The sequence below is a fragment of the Amaranthus tricolor genome, chromosome 1 (genome assembly GCF_026212465.1).
Source record: "Amaranthus tricolor cultivar Red isolate AtriRed21 chromosome 1, ASM2621246v1, whole genome shotgun sequence".
Lineage (NCBI taxonomy): Eukaryota > Viridiplantae > Streptophyta > Magnoliopsida > Caryophyllales > Amaranthaceae > Amaranthus > Amaranthus tricolor.
The window spans coordinates 3,820,882-3,833,819 of record NC_080047.1 but is presented as its reverse complement, the minus strand read 5'-3'; the positions used below and the strand labels follow the sequence as shown (position 1 = coordinate 3,833,819).

Here is a 12,938-nt window from a genome sequence, read left to right as displayed (position 1 = left end):
GGTGCGACAAAAAGTCATGGCTCCCAAAAGAAATCCAACACAAACCGCAACCGTGCATAGCACAGATACAGACACTTCTGCAGGTCAGGCCAACAATCAGGCCGTGACCCGCCGTGATCTGGACATGCTAGCACGAAACCTCACCGATGCGTTTTCCGAACAGCTCCGCGCCGTCATGAATAACAATAATCCTACTCCACAACAAGTATTGGAAGATATGGCGGATCAAATAAAAAATCTGCGGGAACGGATCGAGCCCCCTAACGAGACACCCAAATCCCACGAATCTCAGGATGGGAACTCGGAGATGTCACGTTCCAGCAAGAGAAACAAGAGGCGACGGGAGAGACCAAGGACTCATGCAAGCCTCAGCAGAAGTGATCCTAGAGACAGAGAGTCTAAAACCGCCTCTCAAGATGCCCGTACTTATTTAGAAAGCAAAAAGCATAAGGCATCCGAAAGCATCCAGTCGCTGGTGGATCGACGGAGGGAAGAGAGGAAGAGGGTGTAGCTGATAGGATCTAGCCATCCAGCGAGTCCTGTAACCATGCCGCGGAACGAAGTCGAGGTCAATATCCTCCCTGGAGATCCTACGCCTATAATCTCCCCAATGGCTCCGGAAATACTAAACATTCCCAACCCGGGGAAAATAAAAATCCCAAATATGGCAGCGTTTGACGGTACGTCGTGCCCCGAAGAACACTTGATGGCGTACAAGAATTTGATGGTGCTGCACACAACCAATCCTTCCTTATGGTGTAAATTTTTCCCAACTACTCTTACGGGAGCAGCCTTGACGTGGTACACCTCCCTTCCACAAGGGAGTATCCACAATTTTGCCCAACTAGAAGGCAAATTTCTGGGCCACTTTATAGCCTCAAGAAGGCAGGAGAAATCAAACTTCCACCTACTTAGTATCACTCAATTGGAAGGAGAATCCATATCCTCCTATCTGAAGAAATTCCATGAGGCGGTGCTAGAGGTGACGGATTTAGAGGAATCAGTCGCCTTAAACGCCCTTATCAATGGAATGAAGGCTCAAAGGCTCAAGTTCCAGTTGGTGGAAAGCCAGGTGAAGACATATGCGGAGGCCATGAAGCAATGTCAAAGTTATGTCACGGCCTCCGAGGTATGTCAGGCACATGACCCCAAGAGGCGGAAGTCTGACAAGAAAGACGTCGCACCTCCCCACCAATCCTCGAGGAACAGAGAAGAACACCAGTCGAGGAGGGAAAGAAATTACACGCCGTGTCGTTCCGCGCCCCCTTCAGACATGGGACCCCCGCGTTCCCATCACGTTTATACCACGGCGGGGGAATCCAGAACACGCAATTTGTTAGACGGAAGAAACGACCCGATGTTTAATCGAAACAGAAGGGATATTTTCTTTGCCGTTCGCGACAAGTTGCCAACTCCACCTCCCACTACCACTCCTTCCGACAGGCGCAATTACAATTTGTAGTGTGACTACCACAAAGAGCACGGCCATACCCTCGCCCAATGTCGCGAACTCAAGCGTATTTTGCATCAACTGGCCGATGAAGGAAAGCTTTCCAGGTTCCTCAACAAGAGGGACTATGACGCGGGGGGAGGAGCAAACAGAAGGCAGTGGAATCAAAGACGCGGATCCCCCAAGAGGGAAGAGGCAAGGTGCGAAGGTTCCCATACACAAGGGACCATCAACATAATTTTTGGAGGATATATCGAGGAATATCCTACCGTCCGCGCCGCGAAAGACAGTGTCCATACTCTGCTGAAAAGACCGACAACTACCGTAACCAGCGGGCCGGTCATGAAATTCGATGCCACGACCTCTCAAACGCTGCAACAGCCCCATACTGACCCTCTGGTGGTCACCCTCAAAATCGGACAGATAAAAGTCAAAAGGGTACTCGTGGATACTGGAAGCACGGCTGATCTCATTACAATGGAGTGCTTGAGAAAAATGAAGTTTGAGGAAAAGCACTTGCAGCCCCTAGAAAAGCCGTTGATCGGGTTTGGGGGAAGTCAGGTCATTCCGCTAGGAACGATCATTCTCCCCGTACGCGTGGGAGAAAGAAGTGAAAGCAGGTCCCTGCCCATACGTTTCACGGTAGTGGATCTCACTTTCCCTTACAACGCCATCATGGGACTACCCCTCATTAACAAGATCAAAGCCGCAATCTTCCCTCATCAACTCTTGTTGCAATTCGAGCGGGACGATGGGAAAGTTGGCATCCTCAAGGGAGATCAGGTAACGGCCCGCCAATGTCTTATAAACACTCTGAAGTGCGGACATTCCGCGACACCCGCCAAGAGGGAAAGGGAAGACCAAGACGCTCCCGCTGTCATGAGCGTATATACGGAAAACCCTAGCACACATGAAAGGCCTCGCCCCATAGAAAGATACGAGGAAGTAGACATGTTCGAAGGAAAGCAAGTCAAGATAGGGAAAGATCTTCCTGGTACGATTAAACAAGAAATCGTGGCCACCATTGCTGAGTTCCGCGACGTCTTCGCCTTCAGCACCGAAGAAATGCCTGGCATCCCTACTAGCGTCATGTGTCATAAACTTGACATAAGACCAGGCCACAAACCAGTAAAGCAGAAGCTGCGGCATCAAGGAAAAGAGCGGACCGAGGCCGCCAAAGAGGAAGTTGAAAAATTGTTGAGGGCCGGATTTATTAAAGAATGCAAATACTCCGATTGGCTATCCAATGTCGTCCTCGTGAAGAAACCAAATGGCAAATGGAGGATGTGTGTCGATTTCACGGATTTGAATAAGGCCTGCCCCAAAGACGACTATCCACTTCTAAAAATAGATCGCCTTGTGGACTCCACAGCAGGCCATGCGCTACTAAGTTTCATGGATGCCAATGCCGGATATCACCAGATTCGATTGGCGCCGGAGGACCAAACACACACGGCCTTCATTACTAGCATGGGGGTCTACTGCTACAAAGTCATGCCCTTCGGGTTAAAAAATGCTGGAGCCACCTACCAAAGGATGGTAAACAAGGTCTTCCAATCTCAGATTGGACGGAATTTAGAGGTATACGTGGATGACATGATAACAAAAAGCAAGCATGCAACTCAGCACGCTGCGGATTTGCGTGAAACGTTCAACACCCTCCGTAAACACCAGATGAAGCTCAATCCAGACAAGTGCGTGTTCGGGGTCACCGGAGGAAAATGTCTCGGCTTCTTGGTAGACGAGCGGGGCATCGAGGCAAATCCAGATAAGATTCAGGCCATTCAAAACATGAGATCCCCTACCTCCGTAAAAGAAGTACAAAAGCTCACGGGGTGTATAGCTGCACTAGGAAGATTCCTTTCAAAGTCAGCGGACAAATGCTCGCCTTTCTTCAAAACGATGAAGCAACAGAAATTCGAATGGACCGCGGAAGCAGAAGAGTCTTTCCGCCAGCTTAAGGAGCACCTATCGGCCTTGCCAAAACTAGTTTCGCCCATCAACGGGGAAAAGCTAGTCTTATATGTCTCTGTCTCCGGATACTCGTTATCCGGAGTGCTTGTGGCGGAAAGGGAAAAGAAGCAGCTCCCAATATACTATGTGAGTCATGCATTCCGCGGCTCAGAAGGGAACTACTGCGAAGTGGAAAAGGTCATATTTGCAATAGTGATGGCCAGCAGGAAATTGAAGCCATACTTTCAGTCCAACCCGATCATTGTCCGGACTGATCAACCTTTAAAAAAGATTCTTGAGGGGAAAAACAAGTCGAGCCGTGTCACAGATTGGGCAAACCAGCTAGCAGATTTCGGCATCGAGTACGAGCCTCGAACGGCAATTAAAGCACAAGCCTTGGTCGACTTTATTGTTGAAAGCACTTCCCCCCCTCCTGCTGAACTTAATCGTGAATGGAAATTGTATGTAGACGGGTCTTCAACACAATCGGCGAGTGGGGCCGGGCTCCTCATTGTGTCTTCCGCCGGGGTCCGCATGGAAAGGGCGGTCAGATTTGAGTTCGCGGCATCCAACAATGAGGCTGAGTATGAAGCATTACTGATGGGGCTGAAAATCTGCTATGAGGCAGGGGCTAAAGAATTGGCCGCATTCTCGGACTCCCAATTAATAGTGGGGCAAGTAAACGGGGAATTCGAGGCTAAAGATGATAGCATGAAAATGTATCTGCAGCAAGTGAAGGACTTTGTTCCAAAGTTTGATAAGTTCACGTTGGAGCACATTCCACGATCCCAAAATGCCCAAGCCGATTCCCTAGCAAAACTCGCCAGCTCCGCAGATACTTCCGCGGCTCGTGATATAATTTGGGAAGTGCTCCCCAACCCCAGCATCAACTTCATGATCAATACCATCGACAGATCTGAAACATGGATGGGGCCATACGTTAAGTACTTGCAAGATCAAACGCTCCCCCAGGACGAGAATCAGGCCAAAATGCTCCAGAAGAAGGCCAAATGGTTCGAACTTCATGAAGGAATGCTTTATAAAAAGTCATACACACATCCCCTCCTGAAATGTGTTGCTCCTGAAGAAGGAAACTATATCCTACGCGAAATACACGAAGGCGGATGCGGAATACACTAGGGAGTGCGAACTGTCATTAGCAAGGTCCTTAGGAGTGGTTATTATTGGCCTTCACTCTGGAAAGACGCGGAAGAGTTGATCCTACGGTATCCTGAATGTCAGTATCACTCAAAGATAGGGAGGAAACCCTCTAATTACTTGACCGTCTTGCAAGCCGTCTGTAACACCCCGAGTTTTTCTGACGTCATTAATTAATATTTTAGTAACTTTTGGGGATTTTATAATTATATTAAATTATTTCTGAATTAATAAATTTCTTTCATATATGAATTTAAATGTGAACTTATATACATATATTAAAAATATAATTACGATTTCTCAAACAAAGAGGTTCGAATCAAATTGATTATTTTATTAAAATGTGTGAGTCCACGAAGGTGAGTCTCTTAGTTGGGTCTCGTAAGAAAACAAATCGAGATGAAAAAAAATAAATAAATAATAATAATAATAATAATGATAATAATAATAATAATAATAATAATAATAATAATAATAATGATAATAATAATAATAATAATAATAATCATAATAATAGAAATAACTAGTATAAAACCGTTGAAACCCTAAACATTCAAGAAGGAGCCGTCACTTTCTTTCCTTCCTCTTCTCCTTCTCTTCTCTCAGTTCGCTTCCCTCACTCACGGGCGCAGCCGCCTTCTCTCTTCACCACCACCAGCCGCATTTTCCTTCACCGGTGAGCGACCATTGTAGCAGCAGCAGCCCTGCCTTCCTCCCTCGCGACACGCAGCAGCAGTGGCTGCTTCATCCTCCTCCTCCCTGTTGCAGCAGCGTGAACCCACAGCAAGGGCAGCCACCTTCGTGGTGGTTTTCCCGGAAGCAGCAGCCGTGTCTAGCTGTCCACCTTCGTGCTCCACCACCACCACAACACCACCTATACCCTCACCCTTTTCTAGTTTCTCCATTGTAAGCCACTTCTTCCATTGTTTTGATTTTTTTTCTTACTTGTTTCTAATTGCAATTTTAACAAAGTTTATAAGTTTGGTGCTGAATTTTTGTATGATTGTCATTAAATCTTGTTATGGGCAAGAATTTGATTGATGATTTAATGTACTTATGAATTGGGATTTTGAAATGTGAATGAAAAGGGTTGAACTTGTATTATTTTCATTGAATCTTTTGTGGGTAAGAGTGTTTGATGAATTGAACATGTTCATGACTTGAAGGTTGATTTGAAATTATGGGTTGTGTGTTGATTTTGTATTAGTTTCTTTGAGTCTTAATGGGTAGTAAATTAAAGTGTTATTTTTGAACATGAAATGACTAGGATTTGGGATTTAGAGATGAAATTACTAATAATGTGGATTTATGCTACATTTTGGTGGTGTGATGAATGATTTGTGATGAATGATTTAATAACCTTTAAAGTTGTTTTGAGACTTAGTCGATTGGTTATTGTTATGATAATTAGTAATGGTGATGATTGTAGCTGACTATGATAGTGATTGTGGTGGTTGTAAATGATTAGTAGTATTTGTTAGTTGTCGTGTGGTTATTGTTTGTTAGTAACATGGTGTCATTGTTGTTAATAGTGATTGACATTGTTGATTCTGTTTATCGTTGTCGTAAGTTGCGTAAACTTAGTTGTATTTATTATGATTTATCTAAATAACTTGTTTCTTTTCATTGTTACCACCTTAAACTTGAATAATGTAGGAATATAAAGTAATACCATCATGAGTATTTTCATTATTATTTGGTGTAATACATTGCATTATAGAGCTTAAGTCTACTAATTTCTAAAAGTTATGCTAGTGCAAAAAGTATATAATTAGAAGCTTTCTCATTAGATCATACCTTGATATAGAGTTGAGTATAAATTTTGTGTTGTGGTTAGAATTGTAATATGATATTTTAGTTCATAAGCTAGTTTAGGATTAAAGTCATTGTGTGTGGCTAACGTACTTGTTAGCACAAGTTGAAACTTGTTTGAATGGCAGTAGAGTCATTTCTTTTAAAGTAAGTAGCTCTTAAATAAGACCAAAAAGGCTTATTAGTTTGCTATCTCAAACTCGTATAGGTACTCAGTATATAAGAGGGTCGTAAAACCTCACCTTGGCTAATTATTGTGACTTTTGGTCGTATTGTAGCAGTTTCAGGTACGTACACGCAGTAATAACCCTTATATGCAATTTTCTTTAAGAAATTATTGTTTATTTTGATAATATGCATTGTATTGAAACTATGAAGTATTAGTGAGTACACTTTATATGAAGAGCTATCGACTACGAAGTCCTTGCGCTTAGAATAGCTTAGAGAATGAGAGTGTTAATAGAAGGTGGGAACCACCCCCTTATTTATTTAAGAATTAGATTATGCCTAATTGGAGTTAGAATGACTCCTTTATAGGTGAATTTTATATTCTATTGAGTGGCTCAGTGGGTTTTGGCGCGCTGCTATCCCAGGGCGCTCATTAATAGTTGAGAGTGGAAGTTATTCCCATCTGATAAGGTACTATATTATGATTGGCTGGCGTGACTTAACTGGATTATGTCCGGTTGTTTTATTAGTCCCCTAGGTGAGGTTCGACGGGACCACCGTAAGGGGGGTATGAGCATGCTTGGGTCACTGGGCGCCGGATGGCCGATACCGCCCCTTGACCGAGGTGATACCATGCGGGCCTTGCAAACCCCAATATGGTGGCCTCTTCACTGGTTTAGTACCCCAGTGTGTTAGGTTTTTTCTGAAGGTAGGACCCGAGAGGGTCAGCTGGAGGGGGCATGAGCTCATACTTTGCCAATGGGCGCCGGATGGCAGATAACGCCCTTGGCCGTGTCACTATGCCAGGAAGTAGAGAAAAGATCCACTGATAGAAAACTATTCAGTGATAGAAAATTTATTCATTGATCGAAAGTTATTCATTGATAGTAGGTTCATTCTTTGGTAGAAAGCTCACGCGTTGATAAAGCGTTTACTCTTTGATAGAATATTTATTCATTGATAGAACATCTACTTATTGATAGAATAGTTTAGTTTATGCTAGCGAGAAGTGTGCCTAAGTTAAGTTACCTCAAGGGTATTACGGACTATGATCAAACTTACCTTAAGATAGACAAGCTTTATAAGGTCATGCGTTAGGTATTCTGTTAATGCCTTGGTAGAGTTGATACTATACGTGTTTGCAGGAGTTATGTTTAAAAAGAGGAGCGTGAAGACCTGCATTCTACCCAAGAAAACATGGTTCGGGTTAGGAAGCACGTAGTGAAATTAAGAAGTATAAGTGGCCGATAAACGGTTACTCCATGTGCTGGTGTCTTATGAAATCGTCTTATGTTGTCTTATAATATAATGTTATCTAGTAGTTGGCCTTATTATATTTGATGCTAGTTACTGACGTGTACGTGTTTGTGTTTATGTTTGGTTGTTGATGACTTTCTATGATTGTCCTGCTATGACACATTGGCCTTTGGTCTAATGTCGAGCAGCAGGAGGATCATAGACAAGCGTAGTAGGTACTGGAGCTTCTTATGTATTGCATTGCATTGGGAAAGGTGATGAGGGCGAAGCATAACCTGTGTCCTTACCGCTATCTTTCGATTTTGAATCACTTGTTATCCTTTGTAAATTTTGATTGTATATGTTTTGTTATGAGGCCTTGTGTCCTCCCACGTGTATTTGTATTTCCGCTGCGTAGTCTATAACTATGTATGGTTTTAAGGAGTTAAGTCTTTTTAAAACGCAAACGTCGACACTGGAACCACGATCCATGTTTGGCATGTTGATTTGAGAAGCCGGTGACGAATCATTCCGCTGTGACATAGTTTTGATAGGCCATTAGTGCCTTTACTTTATTAACTTCTTAATTAACTTTTGTTTTTCTACAAAGGAGCACAGTTTTAAGGCAGATGCTGCCAAAATTTCCACTCACTCATTTTTTTTTAAAGTCAATAATCAAAGTTTATCTAAATTCTTTTTATTTTTCTTTTATGTAACACTCGAATTTCCTCCCGTCTTTTACGGTTTTGGTTTCGTTAAGGGGTCGGAAATTCTGGGGTGTTATACCGTCCTACCATTCGACAAGTGGGGTATGGATCTCCTTGGCCCTTTTCCACCAGCAAAAGGGCAGCGCAAGTTCATCATTGTGGCTATTGATTACTTCACCAAATACGTAGAAGCAGAGGCTCTTAGTTCGATCACAGACAAGCAAGTCTGTCAGTTTTTATGGCGGAACATCATCACAAGATACGGCATACCACGGGTGATCATTACGGATAATGGAAGGCAATTCGTCAGCAAAAACACCATCGAATATTGCGACAAATTCCACATCCAAATCAGATTTAGTTCTGTGTCCAGGCCGCAAACTAACGGTCAAGTCGAGTCCGCCAACAAGGAGATACTAAATGGTATCAAAAAGAAGATAGAAGGGGTCAAGGGCAATTGGGATGAAGAACTACCTGGAATCTTATGGGCCAGTCGAACCACCATAAAAGAAGCCACGGGGCACACACCGTTCTCTTTAGTGTACGGGTCCGAAGCCGTACTTCCAGTGGAAGTAGGAGTACCCTCTACAAGGGTCACCTACTACTCATACGACGAGAACGAAGATGGAAAAAGAGCAAACTTAGACCTACTTCCAGAGACCAGAGGAAATGCACTACTAAGATCGATGGCCCAAAAGCAGAAGATGATTCGTAGCTTCAATCGCCATGTGAAAACAAGACGTGTCCAGGTCAACGATCTCGTCCTCCGTAAAGTCGAAGCTACTGGGAAGATTGTTGAAAAAAGAAAGTTAGGAGCCAACTGGGACGGACCTTTCAAAGTCACTCGCATCATCAAGCCAGGAACGTTTGAACTAGAAGACATGAAAGGGAAGAAACTACCCCGTCCATGGAATGGAAACCACTTAAAGAAATTCTTCATTTAATAAAATTTGCAAGGGGCAATCAGTTACTAGTATCAAGTGTAAGCAGCTTCATCAGTGACAGACTTATCATTATCAATCCGAGACTACCTTCATTCAACAACAGTCGCGTTGTCATTCGAAATCACTTTTGTCATCGTCATTTGTATTCTTATCAATCATTTATAAACAGAAGTTTCATTTTCAGATTATCCGGCTCTTATGTTCGCAAATATTTGGTAAAATTCTTTTGCAAATCTTATTAAATCAGTAATATTCATAAGTCGGACCCCTTGAGAGGGGTCCCATTATCAAATTATTCTAAGTCACTAACGAACTTGTGATACCTATAAGTCTGACCCTTAGAATAGGGCTCCAAGACCAAAAATCATTTGAAGCATTCACCATCTGTTCGTAGCATCGATAAGTCGGACCCCCAGTTTGGGGTCCCTGAATTCAAAAATTTTCTAAAGTTTTTTACAAAGATGTTTCCCAACCGGGACATCGATAAGTCGGACCCCCAGTTTGGGGTCCCTAAGTTCAAAAATATTCTAAGTTTTTCACAAAGATGTTTCCCAACCGGGACATCGACAAGTCGGACCCCCAGATTAAGGTCCCAAACTACAAAAATAGTCAAAGTTATTCGCCTAAATGTTTCCCAACCGGAACATCGACAAGTCGGACCCTCAGATTGGGGTCCCAAATTAAAAATCATTCCAAATATCTAGCTGAATGTTCCTTGTCCACAACGTCGACAAGTCGGACCTTCTGATAAGGGTCCTGAAGTTCAAGCCGTGACATCTATTAAAGGCTGTTTCCCGCCTAGTGAGGGAGAGAAGCCGCGGCCGATGAAAGAAAATTTGAAATACTTTAAAACAATACGTTGGAATGATTTATCATCAAAATAGTTCGAAGCACAAAATAATTCTATTCAAGGTTATAAAAGTCAAAATTACAAAAATTTATATTACAAAGACTAGACATTATCCAAAAAGGCATCGACGTCCCCCTCTGTGTCCTGGGCCGGCAACGGAGGAGATTCGGCCGCCCCCTCCTCAAGACTGGGAGTGAAGCACACAAAATCTTCAACATTGAACGGCTCCACTTCAATCCCGGATAGCTCCTTGGACAAACCCTGGAGGTTTCTTCCTTCATCAATAAGGAGATTCGACAAGTCTAGGCACAAACTCTCCAGATGGGAAAGCGCCAAGTTTCCAGGGGCCCCCGAGGTCGAAGGAGGGGAGAGGGTTAGTTGATCCAGATCAAGGCATAACGCCTCCTTTTCAGCCGCGACATCAACCCTCTCCGACCAAGCCCTTGCCTCCTCCACATCCCAGTCGGGGTCCACCAGTACCGCCGACTCCCGGTCCAAAATTGGAGCTAGGTTGGCCAAAGCTTCGTTCCCCTTGAGATATGCCTTTTGTTTGAAGGAATCGAAGTCAATGCCTAACTCCGCGGCAGCCAGACGGTACCTCTCTTCAGTAATTGTGGACCCCGTGCCCACCATTTCCGCCGTCAGACTCCCTAAGAAACTCGACGCTTCCGGTTCGTCCGAAGTGAGCCAATCCCTAGCTATCCGGGCTCGTCTCCCTAAGCTGGTCTTGTAAATCCGAGCCGCGGATAGCAAAGTCTTGAATTTGGCCGAATCAGTCGACACCTGTTCCAAAAGACACTGGTTCTAATGAACCAGTTTAGCATGAACATCCATCAGGTGACCGATTTCGTGGCCGAGGGTGGCCGATTTATTAGAAGCCGCGTCCAGACTCTCGACGGTCTCCTCCAGTTGCTTCCTCGCCCTCTCCCGCCACTGCTCAATCTTGACTAAACGCTCCTTCAGCTCAGAGCATTTAGCCAGCTTTTCCTTTAAACCCGGCAGTTCATCTCGGAGCTTTTGAAGCTCCTCGTCCTGCTCATCGCAGCGGGAGGATAAGGCAGCCAGAGTCTCCCTATCCGCGGCACTTTGGCGACTGAGGTTGAGCTCAAAAGACAACCTCAGAAAAGCCTGCAAAAAGAATATATCAAAATCTAACAGTTAGACTCAAAGAGATGTAAGAGGAAGGAAGTTACCTCAGCCGCGGAAACTTGGAGTTGACGGACCCTATCGGTGGGGGAAAGGGAATCTAATAGATCAACATCCACTTGGCTGATCAAGTGAGACGTCGCCCTATTAAATCGGGTTATCATGCCCTTATGGCCTAAGTCGGTGAAAGGGGTGTCGTGCCGAAAAGGAAGAACCTCCCGACGACGATACACCTCTTCCACCTTCGCTTTAGGAGCCTCGGCCGACTCCCCCACCTTCTCTTTGCCCCGACTCAGGACAGGGGACGCCTTGGTTTGAGGTGAAGCCACCTCCTCTTCCACCGACCTCATTTGCAGAGGTACGGCTGACATAATTGTTGTTCCCGCTGAGGCCTTTTTTGAGGCACTCTCTTCATGAGAGGAAGAGACTCTCTTTCTCTTTCTCTCCCTTTTCTTCGATTCCCTCTTCTTAGAAGGGATTACCCTCTAAGAGTCATCGGGAATATGGACCTGTCTCCTCTCCTCAAGGAGCCGGAGAGCCTCCTCTTCGCAGGGGACTTCATCCAGCCCCTTCTCCGCCGTTGCAGAATCCTATAAGAGAAAAAATTAGAAAGAATCAAAGAAATCCACTATAGTTCGGGAAGAACGAAGAAAGTTATACCTTTGGCGGAAGAGGTAGAGGTTTCTCCGCGGGCCGTTGGATGGCCCCTTGAGCAAGTCTCATGACACTGAATTTTTTCATGAGTTCCGGGTCTTTTGCTCGAAGATTTTCCTTGGCTATCCCTGCAAAAACCATGAGTTAGAGGCAAGCAAATAATAGAAAAAGAAGGAAGAAGTCCGACAACTCTTACTCCGATCGATAGCCAGGCTGATACCGAATGCTGAGAGGAGGTTTTCATTCTCCAACTCAGGACGACCGGGTATCCAGTTGAGCTGGACGTTCATGGGTTTCCTTCCCAGTTGAACGTCCATCTTTGCATACTCGATTATCACCGCGTCGCTAAGAGAACATTGCGGGATACCATTATTGAAACCCGAAAGGTTGGGTTTGATGTCGAAGGAAGTCTTGATATTCCATCCTTCCGAATTATAGAGGTAGGCAAATTTAGTCCTATACCCCCTTTGGTTATCAGGGAGGTCATGGACTATCTTCAGTCCCCGAAGATGGGTAAAAGTTATCCAGCCGCAGCCGTATGATTGAGAATTACATAGGCGGGCTCTGAATATATATCTAAAGGCGGTGAGTGTTGGTGGCACGACCAAAACTTTGCACAAGATCAAAAATGCCACCATACAACCCCAGGCGTTTGGGTATAACTCGGGCACTGAAACGTTCAAAAACTCTAACACCTCCCTAAAAAAGGGTGAAGAGGAAACCTAAGTCCTAACTCAAAAGAGGGAAAGTATACAGCTATACAGTGTGGGGGAGGAAACCTAACAGTGTCATAATTCCCCGGGGTAATAATGTTTATGTTGTCTTTCAAACCCCATTTTTGAGAGATGGCTTCCCGACGG

The 12,938-nt window shown here is 44.4% G+C and overlaps 1 protein-coding gene across 1 annotated transcript; it reads left to right on the top strand.

Moving 5' to 3' along the window:
- Positions 1-1,945: 1,945 nt before the first annotated feature.
- LOC130815609 (uncharacterized) lies at positions 1,946-4,543 on the top strand. The gene is made up of 2 exons (XM_057682120.1): positions 1,946-2,989; positions 3,077-4,543. Exons 1-2 carry the CDS (start codon positions 1,946-1,948, stop codon positions 4,541-4,543), a joined length of 2,511 nt encoding a protein of 836 aa, XP_057538103.1.
- The last annotated feature ends 8,395 nt before the right edge of the window (positions 4,544-12,938 follow it).